General features: G+C 43.4%; 1 protein-coding gene and 1 long non-coding RNA gene across 4 annotated transcripts in view; one reads left to right on the top strand and one right to left on the bottom strand.

Annotated features, from left to right (window-relative positions):
• Positions 1 to 18989, top strand: part of HTT (huntingtin) — an 87749-nt gene that overhangs the window by 4287 nt on the left and 64473 nt on the right. For all 3 annotated transcript variants that reach the window (XM_068149633.1, XM_068149634.1, XM_068149635.1), the window contains exons 2-7: positions 10711 to 10794; positions 11234 to 11354; positions 13548 to 13607; positions 17447 to 17526; positions 17963 to 18101; positions 18333 to 18474. In XM_068149633.1, the coding sequence (XP_068005734.1) occupies positions 10711 to 10794; positions 11234 to 11354; positions 13548 to 13607; positions 17447 to 17526; positions 17963 to 18101; positions 18333 to 18474 (626 nt within the window). The remainder of the gene's footprint in view (positions 1 to 10710; positions 10795 to 11233; positions 11355 to 13547; positions 13608 to 17446; positions 17527 to 17962; positions 18102 to 18332; positions 18475 to 18989) is intronic.
• Positions 2029 to 8697, bottom strand: LOC137446709 (uncharacterized). The gene is made up of 2 exons (XR_010988699.1): positions 8179 to 8697; positions 2029 to 8093 (listed from the first exon to the last, which is right to left on the bottom strand). It is a non-coding gene; the product is annotated as an uncharacterized lncRNA (long non-coding RNA).

Genomic DNA, 18989 nt, shown 5'->3' on the forward strand with positions numbered 1-18989 from the left:
CTTCCTTACATATTTTTAGCTTGTTCAGACCCTTAAATTTGGTTTGAGTGTTTTGTTTGGGGTTGCAAAATGTTGCTAACTTGAATTTTCCCCATCACACTAATCAAATTACATTTACTCAATGAAACTTAAAAGCAGATGGGCTGTCACATGCCAGCCTGTATTTTACATGTAGTTCATTTTTAGCTCTTTATCAGTGAGCAGAGAGAGAATGACTTGGTAGTGTTTCTTCTGGAGAAGCATTTAGCTTTGGTTTGATTAACCCAAAAATGGGTCCTTCACGTATTCTCTCGTGAGCTTGTTTTAATTCGCTTCTAATTGTGCCCTATTATGATTTGTCTTACATCTTTTTCCTAGCCATTGCCTACCTCTGCAGCAAAATGTGGAAAGAGTAGAAATACTCCTAGCAGTATGCATTTTTCTGTGCTCAGGAGTCTTCCTGGGGGTTCTATGCTTTGGCTGAAGCTGTGGGTATAGATTCATTTGATCAGTGCCGTATGTCAGCTTACTTTGCTGAAGACCAGATGAACTGGGTGGATAATAGCTGTTGCCCTGTGTGTCAGTGGTGGCTCCTAGATGGGCTTTTTGGAGTTTCTAGATGGTGGTGTAGAGCTGTTTTAGTTAACTATCCATCACTGTCTGTGTTACTACACATTGCTTGGAGCATTCACTGTATTTGGCTTCAGTTTATTTCTTGATTCACTCCATTCCTGTTTTTTAGTAATAGAGTATTCTGTTAGCTTTACTTTGGGGGGTTTTACTTGTCTTAAGATGAATAGGAAGTCATTTAGCCCTTTCTCTTAAGACTGGTTCAGCTTTAGAGTTTCTGTACTGGTTTTACACATCCTTAATTCCAAGGCCTAATGAAAGTCAGAATGGGTGAGCTGCCTCTCTGTGGCTAGCTCATGAGGACTCGGAGGGCAAAATTATCTGGGCTTCCTGGGGTTTTTGTATTGTTTATTAATCTCCTTGGCTAGAGATTGTCTGCAGAACTCTGCAGAAGATTAAACTCCTCTGCCTGTGAGCTGAAGCTTTCCTCTGGCTAACTGCTCCTTCCAGCATTCCCTGCTTTCTGTTATTCATCAAACTGAAGTGACCTTATGCTTGGGAGCTGCTACTTCATCTCCCTTCTAAGAAATGTGTGGTGCTGCTGTTGTCCCACTGGGTTTGCTCATCAGCAGTTTGCCTGAGGACTTCATAATCCTTCTGAATAGAGCTTTTTTTGTCTTATTAAATAAAAGAATAAATCATGTGTTGTCCCTCTAGATACTGTTCTATTATCCTTCTCCATCTGTAGGCACAACAAATCTCAGCACGCACATGGTGTACATGAAGTGTTTGTCTTCCACTTTTTCTTTCACTACTTCTAAGGCTGATTTCTTGAGTCAAATAGCTAAATGGCAGATGTAAGGTTCAGTGCAGCAAACTTGGCTGAGTGCTTGTTCTTCTTTCCCTTTGGATGCCAACTGATAATTAGTCCTCACTTCTGGTTCCTGCTATTTCAGTTTAGATGATGGTAACTTGTCACCTGTATGCTTTCCTTCTCAATTTTCACACCAAATGATCTCTAGTCAGGCCTTTTAAAATGTTCTAACTTGCATGTGTTAGTTCAGATGGTCAATTCAGTGCTAGGTGAGCTCTCTCTGCAGAAATCTGCTGAAGAGATGAATCTCTGCTGTTGTGAGCAGTACTGAACGCTACTGCCTGCCATGCTATGGGGAGGTAATGAAGCACTGAAGAGCAGTTTCATTCAGCAGTATCTGTAATGCATTTGACATCTGAAATAGTGAGCTGATGGGCAAATTTAGATGTACTTGTGCTATTCTTGGATGAAATATGTGCTGGAAATGGTGTTCATAAGAGATGTGGGCAGTGCTAGGTAACACCAGCAAAGTTAAATTGGTTTGTTGGGTTTCTTAGCTGCCTGTTCACATCAACAGTGCTTAAGCTGCACAATCAGTTGGATGTTCTAGCAAGTAATTGCTGTTTGTTAGAGGTGATCTTGTTATAGATGACTCCAGGTAAAAGTTTTTGGTAACAGATTTATTGGCACTAAAAGATCGTAAAAAGGCAATAAAAGCAATAAAAGCAAGCAAAGCAACCGGTTGGGCATGTGAGGGTACAAAACTTCACCCAAAAAGCAACCTTACAATAGTTTTCTTCATCTTATATAGTTACATCATCTACATAAGCAAACTTATGCTAAATAGAAGGCAGGCATATGATAATGAGTCTTAGAATAGGTGGTCAAATCCCTTCTCCCTACATTCAGTGTGGTAAGGGTCAAAGTATCCACTTGCACGCATGCTCAATTGTGCAGGCTTCTTATCTGAAGAAAACAAATTCCCAGTTCTGAATGTTTATCTTTAAGACAGCTCCTTCTCAGCCGTGATGTCTCCAATTAACCAGACAGTGTCCTTGCAAGTCTGCAAGATAGGTTTCTTTCCCTTTACCCTCTAAACAGGCCTCACAAGATCCTGACCCTTAATCCCAGTGCACTCTAAGTCTTACAATTTTAACACAAATCACCAGTATATTCATCACAATCCCCCATTTTCTTTTTGTCACCATTGATTTGTGTTAAAATTTCCAGATATTTCAGAACCTTCTTAATTGGATCATAACCATCTGCTTGTAACTTATTGGCATAAACAATTTTACCTAAAGGTCTTACCATTTTAAACCAACAATTACAATGAATTACACAGATCAGTATTACAATTAGTCCAACAGGTATTACAAACAATTTTTTAAAGCAACTTATATTTGATAAGCAAGAAGTTAACTTATCCCATATTTCTTTAAATCCAGAAGAAGTATCATCCAAAGAAATTTGATGTAATATTTGATTGTGATGGACAATCACTTAACAAAACTACAGATTAACATAACTACAACAGCTTACATTTATGTCTACACATACAACATGTAAGAAATCCAAAGCTAACCTGTTTTGAGAGACTATTGACTTCAAGCTATTGAGCTTTTATTGCATCTATGCTTGCATTCATCATAATTTCAGCTGTAGCAGAAAAATTTACCATCGCTTTTTCAAGTTCACTAACCCCAAACCAAGGTAGAAAACTCCTAGCAAAACTATGAAACTTGCTATGCCTGGTTGGTAGTGGATTTGCTCCCTTTTTGGTGGTTCTTGCAAAGCTCCTGAGTAATTCCTGTGGCTGATTTACTATAAAGATATGAGGATAGGCCAGTCCTATAGCACATCTTCCTTACCAGCTTAAGGGTAATACTTTATAAGCATTTTTATCACATATCCAATACCATCCTGACCCAATAGGTATCAGCCATCCTTTAGGTATGTGTTCTTTCTTTCTGGTCTGATCATGGCTCCCCATAGTTCCTTCTTCCTAACTAATAAATTGTGAACACTTTGATTACTGTCCTATAAAAATTACATTCCCACATCCAGGGTACAGGTATATTTACATCCAAGGGTTCTTCAAATTGTAATCTCCCCCTTAACTGAAATTGTGGAATCTTGGTACAATCCTCAAGTTGCTGGGCTTTTGGAATGCTTTTTGTATTTCTGTTACATCAGGAAAGACTGTCCCTATCAAAGGAAACCTGTATGCTGAATTCTCAGGTAGCTGGGAACATATCCAACAGTAAAAGGACACTACTGCCTGTCTGATGCAGGCTTGAACCCACAACCCTGAGATTAAGAGTCTCATGCTCCACTGACTGAGCTGACTGTGCTCCCTTTCAACAACTGCAGATAAGTGTTCTGTTCTCATACCTTTACTTCAGATGATGTTATAATCTTAGCTCCATAATGGCCTTTCAACCTACCTGTCATTACTAATATTAGAAGAGAATTTATCCACACATGGGAACATGGTCTTTGATTTTGATTGGACTCCTTATACAAAAATTGGGTTAGGATCAAGATTAGGCTCCACCAGTAGATGTTAACTCTGCCTCCTTAGCCTACTGGGTGCAACCAGCAGCCAGGTGTCATGTCTTCTTGGCAGCAGTTACATTCTTCAGGAGCCCCACAGATTCCTTAACCCACTTTAAGATTTCATTCGGAGTCTCTTCTCTGCTTCCTCAGTTAGCTTGTTTACCATTTCCCATTGTGCTTTTGTTATTTCAATTCCACTTCCCTCAAAATCCTGTACAATAATTTTTCTTATGTCTTCCTTACTTTTTTTCCTTCTACTAACCCTTTCAATTTCAAAAACCTGATCTCCTCCTATGATCAGGTGACTGCCTGGTGGATGTGGGGAAGCCTGTGGATGTAGTCTACCTGGACCTCAGCAAGGCTTTTGACACTGTCCCCCACAGCAAACTCCTGGCCATGCTGTCAGCCCCTGGCTTGGACAGCAGCACGCTGAGTTGGGTTAGGAACTGGCTGGAGGCAGAGCCCAGAGAGTGGTGGTGAATGGTGCCACATCCAGCTGGTGGCCAGGCACCAGTGGTGTGCCCCAGGGATCAGTGCTGGGCCCCATGCTCTTTAACATCTTTATTTATGATCTGGATGAGGGCATTGAGTCATTTGCAAATGACACCAAGCTGGGGCAGGAGTTGATCTGCTGGAGGGTAGAGAGGCTCTGCAGAGGGACCTAGACAGATGGGCAGAATCCAACGGCATGAGATTTAACACATCCAAGTGCTGGGTTCTGCACATTGGTCACAGTAACCCCATGCAGTGCTACAGGCTGGGGTCAGAGTGGATGAGGAGTGGCCAGGCAGAGAGGGACCTGGGCGTGCTGGTAGGCTGAACATGAGCCTGTAGTGTGCCCAGGCAGCCAAGAGGGCCAATGGCATCCTGGCCTGCATCAGGAAGAGTGTGGCCAGCAGGAGCAGGAAGGTCATTCTGCCCCTGTACACTGCACTGGTTAGGCCACACCTCGAGTACTGTGTCCAGTTCTGGGCCCCTCAGTTTAGGAAGGATGTTGGCTTGCTGGAACGAGTCCAGAGAAGGGCAATGAAGTTGATGAGGGGTTTGGAAGACAAGCCCTATGAGGAGAGCCTGAGGGAGCTGGGGTTGCTTAGCCTGGAGAAGAGGAGACTCCGGGAAGACCTCGTTGCTCTCTACAACTACCTGAAGGAAGGTTGTAGACAGGCAGAGGTTGGTCTCTTCTCCCAGGCAGCCAGTACCAGAACAAGAGGACACAGTCCCAGGCTGCACCAGGGGAGGTTTAGGCTGGATGTCAGGAAGAAGTTCTACACAGAGAGAGTGATTGCCCATTGGAATGGGCCACCTGGGGAGGTGGTGGAGTCACCACCACTGGAAGTGCCCAGGAGGAGACCCGATAGGGTGCTTGGTGCCATGGCCCAGTTGATCAGGTGGGCTGGATTGGTCGATAGGCCGGACACGACGATCCCGAAGGCCTCCTCCAACCTGGCCTACTCCATTCCATTCTATTCTATTCTAATTGTTCTTGGTATCCCTAACTAAAAATTTCTCTAGCCTTTATTTCCCACTTATGCCAATCCCTTTCAAGAATTTTCCATGGGGATTTAAATCCTTTTTCGTTACCACAAAATAAGATCTCTATATTTATCAATCCAAACTGCCTATTTTTGGGCCTACTTTTACAGTTTTACAGTTACAGCATTCAGGACAAAATACTCCTCAATTATAAGAGATACAAGACCATTTCTTACAGCATTTAAAACATTTACAAGTTACCCATCCCCCATGAGTTCTATGATGTTTTATACACAGAATGAAATGGGGATATTCCTCAATGTTCTCTTGCAACACAGATTCAATATCACACACTATTGCATATATTTCAGGAGGTGAGTCTGTCTTGTAAGCTCCGGAGCTTTCAGACTGAGATGTTACAGTATTGCATCGAGTACTTATCTGTCAGCACTAACTGCAGTCTCGGAGATGCTTCCAATCATCTGTATAAGTGGTGTGGAATTCATGCTGATGTCAGTTTTGCTTTGTCTGTAGAGTCACTCTAATCTCTCCAGGATCAGAGGTTACTGTCCTTTCACTCGCGACACATGCATCCACCCTTTTTCTGCAGTCTGGACAGCTGCAATCTGTTGTTGACAAAACAAAAAAAGATCTCTCCCAAGAGAGTGTATTCAGTCTCTGAAACAACTTACAAATCATTTAAACAAATCCTTTTCCAGATTCTATTTCTATAGTTTTCAAGCAGGGACACCTTAAAAGGTTCCCCTTTAGCTTCAATTACTGTTGCTGGGGTTTTTCCTTTTCAACCCTCTTAGGAGTCTTAGGAGTCTTTTGTATAATCAATTTTCTGCTCCCATATCTACCAAAAAAAAATTACCTCCTCCTTCTGGGGACTCATTAGATATTCTTGTCCCCAGAAGATACAGCCCCTGACACCTTTATCCATGATCGATAGTACCCCAAAGGTCCGAGCAGCTGCCTGACTTCTGACTTTCCCTTACAGCAGTTACAAACAGTTTAGCCTCTGCTTTTTGTTTCTCTTCATCCTGCCTTACATATACTTTCTGAGCTTCCTGTAGTAACTCCTCTAATCCCCTGTCTTGCCAATCCTCGATCTTTTCCAGTTTCTTTCTAATATCTCCCCATGATTTTACCACAAACTGTGTCCTGAGAAGTATCACTCCAACTGCAGGATTGGGGTCTATTCCAGAGTACATGTGCAAATCTTTCTTTAATCTTCCCATCCACTCCGTGGGAAATTCATCTTTCCTCTGTTGGTCACTAAAAGCTTTATCAAAATTCTGTCCTCTAGGAACAGCTTCCCTAATTCCTTGTATTATTATAGTTCTCAGGTCACTCATATTCTGTCTCCCTTGGGGCTGCTGATGGTCCCACCCAGGGTCTTGATTAGGCCACTTTTGATCTCCTGGTGGCCCCCCCTGGTTCTGCCTTTCCCATATTCTCATACCAGCCTGTCTAATCCTGTTTCTTTCCTCTGCAGTGAATAGAATACTCAAAATAGACTGCACCTCTTTCCAAGTATATATATTGGGACCCAAAAATTGGTCCAGTCTCTCAGCTACACCTAAGGGATCATCCAGCAAGGTACCCATCTCTTTCTTAAAACTGCAGACATCTGATGTACTGAGAGGTACAGTCACAAACCCTATCCCTCCTTGCTGCCCCCCCATAGGCACTTCCCTGAGTGGATGGAATCCTACACTGTCTCCCTCTTGTTCATTCCTATCATTCCTCACTCTGCTTCTTGTTTGGGTGGGTGAAGGAGAAGTTGGTTGCAGGGCTATTTGATGTAGGGGACTTTGACCCCTGTTCTGCTGAAAAGGTGGTGGTAGGTTATCTAGGGGTTCCCATTTCTCCTTCTCCTTGTCTTTGTCCTTATCCTCAGTTCTTAATATTGGAACAGGAGAGGGCCGTGAGACCCTAATCCAAATAGCAACATATTCAGCTTCTTCCTTACTAAAACACTTTTTAGAATTCACATGATGGTTCAAAGCTTGGCAAATCCAATCCTCAAAAGATCCAAAAATAGGCCAAAACACATGTGGTCTTAATGATTCTTTTGGCCATACCTCCATACAGTAGTGAATCATTCTTTCTTTTGATTTCCCTTTTCTCTGTTCATCATCCTCCCAGTATTGAATGAGCATTCCTAACGGACTCTCTGGAGGAATAGAAGGTAAAGCCTTCTTTCCATCCTGCCTTGATGACTTACTCTTCTTTTGTCCCATTTTCTCCTGACTACCACAAATATTACAAATAATAAACAAATAAAATAAAACTAAAATAAAAAACTAAAAAAAATCCAAAGAATTCCAAAAACTCATGCGAGTGGAACAGTCTAAACAATTCCTACTCACGAATACAATTCCTGGCTACTACAAAAACTCATGCGAGTGGAACAGTCTAAACAATTCCTACTCACGAATACAATTCCTGGCTACTACAAAAACTCATGCGAGTGGAACAGCCTAAACTATTCCTACTCACGAATACAATTCCTGGCTACCACAAATACTTAGGCAAGTGGAATAAACCACAAATACTCATTCAAGTGGAACAATACCACAAATAATCATGCAAGTGGAATAATCAAAATAATTCCTACTCACGAATACCCCTCTTCTTTATCAGCCAGAGCCACCGCGCCAGATCCACCGTACCTCCCCCCTTGCAGAATCTGAAACAGCAGACTCAAACACTCAAACTACGGTAGCCGAATACAAATGTAGCCGAATCCTTCCCCCCCCAAGCGGTATTCTCACCACCATGGTCGTCGTCGCTTGGATCTCGTATACGAAGTTTTACGGGGTCCACGTCCTCCAATTGGACGTCAAACAACAAAACAACACCAAATAAAAAGAAAAAAAATAAAAAGGAAAATAAAATAAAAGAAAAAAATTAAAAGAAAAAAATTAAAAATTTCTTTGCTTGCCTCTATTGAGTTCTGATCGTGCTGACCATTCCGTCTTTTGACTACAATGAAGCCACAGAAAATGCTGTGGGGCGCCCCTTCATTTGCAGTTCAAAAGATGTGAAGGTTCAGACGATTCCCGGCCAACGCACCATTTGTTATAGATGACTCCAGGTAAAAGTTTTTGGTAACAGATTTATTGGCACTAAAAGATCGTAAAAAGGCAATAAAAGCAATAAAAGCAAGCAAAGCAACCGGTTGGGCATGTGAGGGTACAAAACTTCACCCAAAAAGCAACCTTACAATAGTTTTCTTCATCTTATATAGTTACATCATCTACATAAGCAAACTTATGCTAAATAGAAGGCAGGCATATGATAATGAGTCTTAGAATAGGTGGTCAAATCCCTTCTCCCTACATTCAGTGTGGTAAGGGTCAAAGTATCCACTTGCACGCATGCTCAATTGTGCAGGCTTCTTATCTGAAGAAAACAAATTCCCAGTTCTGAATGTTTATCTTTAAGACAGCTCCTTCTCAGCCGTGATGTCTCCAATTAACCAGACAGTGTCCTTGCAAGTCTGCAAGATAGGTTTCTTTCCCTTTACCCTCTAAACAGGCCTCACAAGATCCTGACCCTTAATCCCAGTGCACTCTAAGTCTTACAATTTTAACACAAATCACCAGTATATTCATCACAATCTGAACGTGCTGTTAAAGACACTGTAGTGCTTTTTCAAGATAGAAAGACATTATATATCATCACTGCATGTATTCAGCTTGGCTACTGGTATTCTGCCAGTTGCCTAAGAGTTTAAGCCAAAGAAGAGATTCTTTTTGAGGAGCACTGAAGCTTACCTAAATAAAATACTGCCAGATTGAAGTGGAAAAAATAGTTTTATTCAGACCTCTTCCTTAAACTTTCAAAAATTGAAAGTATTTCTGGGGTGAGATGAGAGGAGCTGAGACCTCAGGAGCAAACACTTCTCAACCCTCCCACTTCCAAACTGATGGAAGGAAAAAAGGACAGGGCTGCTTGCAAAGAAAAGCTCTTCAATATTACAGCTTAATCCTTCAAAACTTCTGTACAGCAGTTTATTTGTGAGTTACCTTAGTTTCACGTGCTTATTGGCTGCTTGCTTTTGGTCCTTAATATTCACTATGCTAATTAAACTCGAGGTTGTTCACATCATTTCCCACCTTTCCAGTTCAGGAAGAGTTTTGCTATTTCAGGAATTTGCTGGGGTTTGTAAGACAGAGAATTCGATACTAAAAATACAGATGAACGCTTCTCACTCGGAAGATGAGAGGGAAGATTCTCTGTGACTGGGTGAAGGAGCAGGTAGCTCTTTGTTGTGAAACAGGAGAGGAGGTACCTTTGGATGTGCAGTTCCAGTATTGCTACTGGTTAATTATTTAAAAGTAACATCTGTGCTCCTAGAAGAGATACTGTGTCAGTGAAGCTGGGAGTAGGAGACACCGCAGACAAGTGGAGAATATTTCAGAGCTGTGAATTTCTCTTTTCTTTTCAGTTCCTTTGTTGGGGGTGGAGGAGCAAAGAAGCTTCTGTTCTACACTCAGCCTTGAGGGGTTCCAGGAGCTTACATCATGCTGAAGTGAATGCTAGACAAATATTGCAGTGTAGAAGCTTTTCATGTTGTGCTCTGTATCCATTGTAGGAATCTTTGATTCTGTGAATCTCATTCTCTTTATTTACACTCTTTTGCTGCAAGCTGGCTAAACCTCGCCTCTCCTGGCCTATACCAAGTGCTGTTGTAGGGACATTGTTTTTTGAAGGGCATAGAGTGTGCCTGGAGCTTTGCTATTTTTATAATTACAATTTGGAGGCATGTGATAGCACTGCCTTGGCATCCTTTTCAGTTCAGATGCAATATGGTTTAGTTTCAAGAACTAGACAGACCAAGAGTCCTAGGTGGTATTATGTACGAGGAAGGTCTTCACATTGGTATTTTCAGATCATCAAGACTTGTTCTCATGGCTTATTTTCACCAACGTTTCTCTATCAGTTTGTTTCAACTTTTCTCTAGGTCTGCTACACTTTTGCCTTCCCTTCCCCTTGCTCCTTTTCATTCTTCAGTATTGTTTCCCGGGTGTTTCCTCAGTAAAAGCTACAGAATTAGTCTGATGTTCCCTGTTACAAGGTTCATTCTTCTAAGTTTGCACCCTTTGCATGTGTGCCTGCATACCCTCAGCAGCAGTTAGAATATGAGCTCCTGGGGCTACAGGTAGTTGTTGAACAGGTCTTTATAATGACCAAGGGACTGTTTCCTGTATAATCATTAGATGCCTCTCAAGTGAGAGTGTTTAACTAGTAACTGCTCCCTTTTGAAGTCTTATCTCAGACTTATTGTGTTCTTCTTTTAGAAAGAAAGAACTTTCAACTACCAAGAAAGATCGAGTTAATCATTGCCTAACGATATGTGAAAACATAGTTGCTCAGTCCTTAAGGTAAGTCTTTATTTATTCTATCAATATGAATAGCTGCTTTGGAATGTTAGCTATTTGGAGGCTTCCTGCTAATTGCTGGTTTAAAATGCTCAGCTTCTGTTTCAAACTGAAATGGCATCATTTCATTATATTTTTTTTTCCCCACCATCCTAAAAATCTAAGAATTTAACTTTTTTGTTTTAAGCATTGGTGGAGTTGGCATTATCCCTCTGCCTCAGGGAAACTGAGGCACAGAGGTCAAACACCTTGCCAGATTATGTAGGAAAGAGCAGGGAAGTGACCTCCCAACTCCTAATGAAGTGCTTTAATCCACTGAATGGCTTCTTCTTCTTGACTGTGTGTAATATGTGTGTAGTTGGGTGATGAAACTGCTCAGGACCCGCAGCAGGGTTTGGTTTCACCAGTGTGCATCCTAATTTTCTAATGTATGTTTGTTTAGAAATTCTCCAGAATTTCAGAAGCTGCTGGGAATTGCTATGGAGCTCTTCCTGCTCTGCAGTGAGGATGCGGAATCTGATGTCCGGATGGTTGCTGATGAATGCCTTAATAAAGTTATTAAAGTAAGAACTTTGATATGTTGTACTGCCATATTTTACTGACTCTTGTGGCAGGCCTGTCTGAATTCACACTGCTGTGCTTGTAGTTCCTTTTCTTCCTGTTGACAGTATCTCAGAGTGCAAGAGGTTAAGGAGGCTTCTTGACTAAATTCTCTGTGTGCTCTTAGCAGAGCTTTTCATGCCTCAATCAAGATATTAAACTGGTCTGCTCTCATTAATTATAGTTTCATAGTTTCATTCAGGGTTGGAAGGGACCACAAGGATCATCTAGTTCCAACCCCCCTGCCACGGGCAGGGACACCCCACACTAGATCAGGCTGGCCAGAGCCTCATCCAGCCTGCTCTTAAACACCCCCAGGGACAGGGCCTCGACCAGCTCCCTGGACAACACATTCCAGGGTTTCACCACTCTCATGGTGAAGAACCTCCTCCTCACATCTAGCCTGAATCTCCCCACCTCCAGCTTCATTCCATTCCCCCTAGTCCTATCACTACCTGACATCCTGAGAAGTCCTTCCCCAGCCTTCCTGTAGGCCCCCTTCAGATACTGGAAGGCCACAATGAGGTCACCTCAGAGCCTTCTCTTCTGCAGACTGAACAGTCCCAACTCCTTCAGTCTGTCCTCATAGGAGAGGTGCTCCAGCCCTCTGCTCATCCTTGTGGCCCTTCTCTGGACACGTTCCAGCACCTCCAGATCCCTCTTGTAATAGGGGCTTCAGAACTGGACACAGTACTCCAGGTGGGGTCTCAGCAGAGCTGAGTAGAGGGGGAGGATCACCTCCCTCGACCTGCTGGCCACACTTCTCCTGATGCAGCCCAGGATCTGATTGGCTTTGCGGGCTGCAAATTTGTTCTAATTTGTTCTTTTCTTCACTCATTCATTCACTCCATTCTCTTTGGGTTAGCTAAACCAAGGGTGTGGGCTGGTCTAAAATCATCTTGTTATATGGGAGAAATCTTTTATTGTTCTGTGAAATAAAGATAGTGAATGTGTGGAGGAGCTTTTGACCAACAGTTAGGGTAAATATGGTCTTCAGGAGCTTGGTTGTTACCCTGCAGTGATCCAGAATGAAGGCCTTATTGGATAACAGCAGGTGGGCATTCATATGAGGTCAGGCAAGGTCTAAATCTTAATTTCAGGTATCTTAAAATGAGCTTTTGGAGTAATTGTTGTGAGGTACTGCTTCCAGGACAGGTTTCCCTTTACCTGCCCTTTCTTTTTTCCCTTTTTTTCCCCCAAAAGACTTGACCTTTGAGTCTGCCTGTATAATTAATCTAGTTGATTCCAAGTTTAAGTGCTGTAGAATTATGTTCATCATTTTCTCTAGCATGAAGGGGTGTGTTAAATCAAGCAGATGAAGCATCCCCATTTCTGTAGGGATTTCTCTCACTTCAGTTCTATTTGTTTGATATCATAAAAACCTAGAATGGTTTGGGTTGGAAGGGACCTTAAAGATCATCTAGTCCCAACCCTCTTGCCATGGGCAGGAACACCTTCCACTAGACCAGGTTTCTGGTCATTCAGAATGATTGAGTTGAGGTGAACAGAAAATTACTCCTCAGTGCATACATTAATTTCCTGTACTCTACTTCTTAGCCAGGCAGCAGGTTCAGACTCCAATGCATGCTCTGCTGCAGTATGCTTGATTAGATCCTGGCATCTGATACTCCTGGTGTCCAGAACACCTTGTAGTAATAAATGAATGCAAAAAATTGGGCTGATTTGTGAAAGAAGGGGTTTCAAGGGCTGTTAAAGGCAATAGAACACATACAACCTTAATTTGGGAAATAGGTGGGGATGTATAGGAGGGAATACTTTGTACTGTTTGTGAGTACTATTTTTGTGTGTTAATATTCTATTCATGAGTATCTATTCCTGGCAACTGCCAGAAAGCACCTTGGGATGGCTCTGCTTGCAGTCTGATCCCATATGGCCTTTTTTAGATAGAATGGGTAAAGCACTCAACATTAACTGCAAGTAAGCGTGAGCATTTGTGGAACCCATCCATGTTTCTGTTTTGTGTAAAAGAAAGGTATCTGACTCCAGTGTTCAGCACTTTCCTGGTTATACATCAAATCTAGGGACAGTCAGCTAGTTCTGTGCCTTTCTGAAAGCTGTTTTACTGCAAGTGTGATGTGGTTCCTGTAAAGTGCCTCCCCCCTCATGCAATACCTTCTCAATGCATTTTATTGCAGGCTTTGATGGATTCCAATCTTCCCAGGTTACAATTAGAGCTGTATAAAGAGATTAAGAAGGTGAGTTTCTATCTTTTGTGTCCTTCTGAAATATGGGCTTTAGTAAGTGTTTTAGTGTGACTTTGGATGGATTTGTTAGTGCTAAATGTATTATCCTACCCAGTTCCTCACTATTGGCCCCATTGCTTAGATTTAACCACTCCTGAAAGCTTCTCTGGCAGAAGATGTGTGAGCATTTGGTGTGAACAGCAGTCTGAGCTAACCTGAGGGACTCTGCATCCAAGCCAGTAAGGCTTATTCATGTTTGCTCCACTGACTGAGCTGGAAAGAATAACTTCAAGCCAGAGGCTGGTGAGAAGTAGGTGGAGGACAGTGACATTCTTACTTTGACATAACTTCTTGGAGGAATCATTTGATCAGGACTAGAAGTGACCCAATACAAGTTTAAACTACTTTGTGGATATGTGATGTGTGCTTAGAGCTCCTGTAAGGAGCATAGGTGAAAATACTGAAGCATCTCTCTTTGCACCAGAAGGCCCAGTTTAGTTATGTCCATGGAAAGAATTTGGGTAATAGTCTCCTTGAAGTAGAGGACTGCCAAAGAAAAATTCTGTGTTCAGGATAGTAGCACTGAAATGGTCTCTCTTGCATCTCTAAACATATAACATGGCTGGTACAGAGAATAGAATAAACCAGGTTGGAAGAGACCTTCAAGATCATTGTGTCCAACCCATCAACCAATCCAACCCACCTAAACAACTAACCCATGGCACCAAGCACCCCATCAAATCTCCTCCTGAACACCTCCAGGGATGGTGACTCCACCACCTCCCTGGGCAGCCCATTCCAATGGCCAATCACTCTCTCTGTATAGAACCACTTCCTACCATCCAGCCTAAACCTTTGTCAGTGGTGCTGTTGCTTTTTGCTGTACTACTTTGGGAATGATAGAACTCCAGAAAAGGAAATAACAAAAGCAGTATGGATAAGTTTTCTGTCAGATATGGACTACATGTAGGCCCTGTATGAATATCTTACTGTATTCATAGTATCATAGTATCATTCAGGGTTGGAAGGGACCACAAGGATCATCTAGTTCCAACCCCCCTGCCATGGGCAGGGATCCAGCCTGGTCTTAAACACCTCCAGGGATGGGGCCTCGACCACCTCCCTGGACAACCCATTCCAGGGTCTCACCACTCTCATGGTGAAGAACCTCCTCCTCACATCCAGCCTGAATCTCCCCACCTCCACCTTCATTCCATTCCCCCCAGTCCTATCACTATCTGAGATCCTGAGAAGTCCTTCCCCAGCCTTCCTGTAGGCCCCCTTCAGATACTGGAAGGCCACAATGAGGTCACCTTGGAGCCTTCTCTTCTGCAGACTGAACAGCCCCAACTCCTTCAGTCTGTCCTCACAGGAGAGGTGCTCCAGCCCTCTGCTCATCCTCCTGGCCCTTCTCTGGACATGTTCCAGCACCTCCACATCCCTCTTGTAATAGGGGCTCCAGAACTGGACACAGTACTCCAGGTGGGGTCTCACCAGGGCTGAGTAGTACTTCAAGGTGATACGTTTTTGAGGATATAGAAATGGATTTCTAGCTAACTGGGGGGGGGGAAAAAGCCCCCACAAAACCCACCCCCAAAGCCCCAGCAACATAAACCAAAATAGCTTTGAAGTTTCTACATGTTATGTTCAGGAGGAAATATTTTGTTGTTCAGGCATGTGCTTCTTGAGAGCGGTAGCAGGCATAACAGAAGCACTCAGCAAACTGAATCTTGTTTGTGCCTCAGTTGGATCACTGCAGGAGCCGTGCCAGAGACTGCTGTTTGGCTTTGAACCTGAAAAAAATGCGCATTTTGTAATTCAGATGCAAGTGTTTTTCACTTGTCATGCTAACAAGGCCATGAGCCTTTGATACAGCAGCTGAAGAAAATAAGAAAGAAATGACAGTTTCTAAACATCTTGGCTGAGTCTTCAGAGGGACTTCATTTGAGAAGCGTTTTGGTTTGGCTCAGACTGGATGAGATATGTAATTTCTCCTAGATGTGTGTTGACTTCCATAGTTTTCTGTGCTTCACAGAATGTTAGGGATTGGAAGGGGCCTCAAAAGATCATCCAGTCCAACGCCCCTGCCAGAGCAGGGTCACCTAGGGAAGGTCACACAGGAATGCATCCAGGCAGGTTTTGAATGTCTCCAGAGAAGGAGGCTCCACAACCTCTCTGGGCAGCCTGTTCCAGGGCTCTGTCACCCTCACAGTGAAAAGGTTTTCCCTTATGTTCCCATGGAACCTCTTCTGCTCCAGCTTGCACCCAATGCCCCTTGTCCTGTCGCTGGAAATCGCTGAGCAGAGCCTGCCTCGGTCCTCCCAACACTCCCTTTCACATCTTTATCAACATGAATGAGGTCATCCCTCAGGCTCCAATGCTTCAAGCTCAAGAGCCCCAGCTCCCTTAACCCTGTCCTCATCAGGGAGATGTTTCACTGCCTTCAGCATCTTTGTGGCTCTGTGCTGGACTCTTTCAAGCAGTTCCCTGAGGTCCTTCTTAAACTGAGGCCCCAGAACTGGCTACAATATTCCAGATGCCTCCTCACCAGGGCAGAGTAGATGGAGAGGAGAACCTCTCTCTTGACCTACTAAACACACCCCAGGATTTCTAGCAATACTAAGGAGCAATGCTGTATCCTTAGAGGGTCTGTCTAAAAGCATGGGGCTCAAGTCAGGCACACCACAGGAAGTGTCAGTAGAGATAAATAAACTTCAGGATGCAGCCATTCTGTGTGATACAGATCAATAAGTGGATTTTTCCCTTTGGTGCACTCGGGAGCTGAATGTTATTTATTTGAGTATCTGCACTCTCAATTTTCTGCTACATTTCTGTCTCTGCAAGCGTTGCAGTGATTATTAGACTCAGATCATCAGTGTTCCTTTGTTGGTTGATGCCTTTCAGTGTGGTTGTTTAAGCTGATTTCAGCACACAGGAAATCTCAGACACTTCCTTGGTGTTCTGTAATGATTTTGGGTCACCTGGGAAATTCCTGAGACCAGCTAAAAAAGTGAAGGCAGTCATGGAGCTGACTCAGCTTAGAATAAACCAGATTGGAAGAGACCTTCAAGATCATCACGTCCAACCTGTCATCCAACACCACCTAATCAACTAACCCATGAAACCAAGCACCCTATCAAGTCTCCTCCTAAGCACCTCCAATGATGGTGACTCCACCACCTCCCTGGGCAGCACATTCCAATGGGCAATCACTCTCTCTGTGTAGAATTTCTTCCTAACATCCAGTCTGAACCTCCCCTGGCACAGCTTGAGACTGTGTCCTCTTGTTCTGGTGCTGGTCGCCTGGGAGAAGAGAGCGACCCCCACCTGTCTACAATCTCCTTTCAGGTAGTTGTAGAGAGCAATAAGGTCTCACCTGAGCCTCCTCTTCTTGAGGCTAAGCAACCCCAGCTCCCTCAGCCTCTCCTCATAGGGTTTGTGCTCCAAACCCCTCACCAACTTTGTTGCCGAACTGGACCCAGTACTCAAGGTGTGGCCTAACCAGTGCAGTGTACAGGGGCAGAATGACCTCCCTGCTCCTGCTGGCCACACTGTTCCTGATCCAGACCAGGATGCCATTGGTCCTCTTGGCTGCCTGGGCACACTGCATGCTCATGTTCAGCCTACTATCGACCAGTACTCCCAGGTCCCTTTCTGCCTGGCCTCTCTCCAGCCACTCTGACCTCAGCCTGTAGTACTACATGGGGTTCTTTTTGTCTATAGGAAACTGATTGTTTCCTGATACCCTGCAGTTTTTTCTGTTTAAGTCAAATGGTATCAAGCTCCATGCTACCTTATATTAGAGGTATTGTTTAGGAGATGGTTTTGTAACGATGACATGCTCTGTCTAGAATGGTGCTTCCAGAAGTCTGCGTGCTGCTCTCTGGAGATTTGCTGAGCTTGCCCATCTAGTTCGGCCTCAGAAGTGCAGGTAAACACATCCCACTAATGGAATTTCCAAGGAGCATTGAACAGCATATAGATACTGACAAAAAGTGATTGTTGTCTAGTTGTAAACATCTAACTGGGAGGCTGGAAGAATTGCTATCATGCTATTCTCTCTGAAGCAGCTTGATTGGATTAGCTGTTTTTTCTTCAGGGGAGTTGTGGTTCTGTGCTGTACATTGCTCTGATGGGAGGGGGGGAAAGGCTTGGGAAGAAAAGGAGAGGATTTGTTTTCTGAAGCGTATTCTTCCCTTCATGCCTGTAAATTGTGTCTAGAAGACTACTGTGGCTTTTTTTCTACCTTCTACAAAGCATGCTTTTTAGAATGGTTTAGTAATGTCACAGGAGTTGAGCATGAATTGAAAGTGTTTGGATGGGTGCAGTTGTTCTGATCTCAGAGTTCTCTCCCTTGCCATGCCTAGGCCATACCTGGTGAACCTTTTGCCCTGTCTAACGCGGATCAGCAAGAGACCTGAGGAGTCAGTACAGGAGACACTAGCTGCAGCAATACCAAAAATCATGGCAGCCTTTGGCAATTTTGCAAATGACAATGAGATCAAGGTACCTCTCTTTAGCCTCTATGCTCTCCCTGTGCTGTCTCAAAGCACAGGCACTGCCAGCATTATCCATCGGGTGTTACAGCTGCATGTCTGAGTTAAGGCAAAAGCTGCCCTTACTTGAAGTATGTTAAGCAATGCTTTGAATGAAAGAAAAATACATTTGCTGGCTGCAAAATTCACTTCTGTCTCCTTTTGTTACAAACAGAATGATGTAAGATCTCTTTGGTTTTAGGTGTTATTGAAGGCTTTCATAGCTAACCTTAAATCCAGTTCCCCTACGATCCGTCGGACAGCGGCAGGATCAGCTGTGAGCATCTGTCAGCACTCAAGGAGAACACAGTATTTTTATGCCTGGTTGTTGAATGTACTTCTAGGTAAGATTCAGGACAAATAATAAATGTGCTTTAGGTATAAGTAACATGACATTTTTTTCCATATAAGGCACTTCATCTGTGAGAGTTTTTCAGGCAAAGCAAGGATACTCAGTCTTCTTAAACTCTTGGAGAGGAGGCAGGTGAGGGGAGCAAGAATGTCTAGATCACTTGGTGAAAGCATCAGGTGAGACAAAAAAGCCCAGTCCAGTGCTTGACAACCCTTTCAGTGAAGAAACTTTTCCTGATGTTCAACTGAGACCTCCCCTGGTGCAACATGAAGCTGTTTGCTCTTGTCTTATAATTTGCCTTTTGGAAGAAGAGACCAACACCCACCTTGCTCCTTTCAGGGCACTGTGGAGAGCAAGGAGGTTCTCCCTCAGCCTCTTCCTCTCCTGACTAAACCCCAGTTCCCTCAGTTGCTCCTCACAGGACCTGTTCTCTAGACCAGCTTTGTTACCCTTGTTAGGATTATTAAATCATGTATGTTTTCAAGTGTTTCTATGTTTAGAAGCTTC

Source organism: Melanerpes formicivorus, unplaced genomic scaffold (genome assembly GCF_026170545.1).
Source record: "Melanerpes formicivorus ecotype bairdi unplaced genomic scaffold, bMelFor1.0.p_v2 SCAF_18, whole genome shotgun sequence".
NCBI lineage: Eukaryota > Metazoa > Chordata > Aves > Piciformes > Picidae > Melanerpes > Melanerpes formicivorus.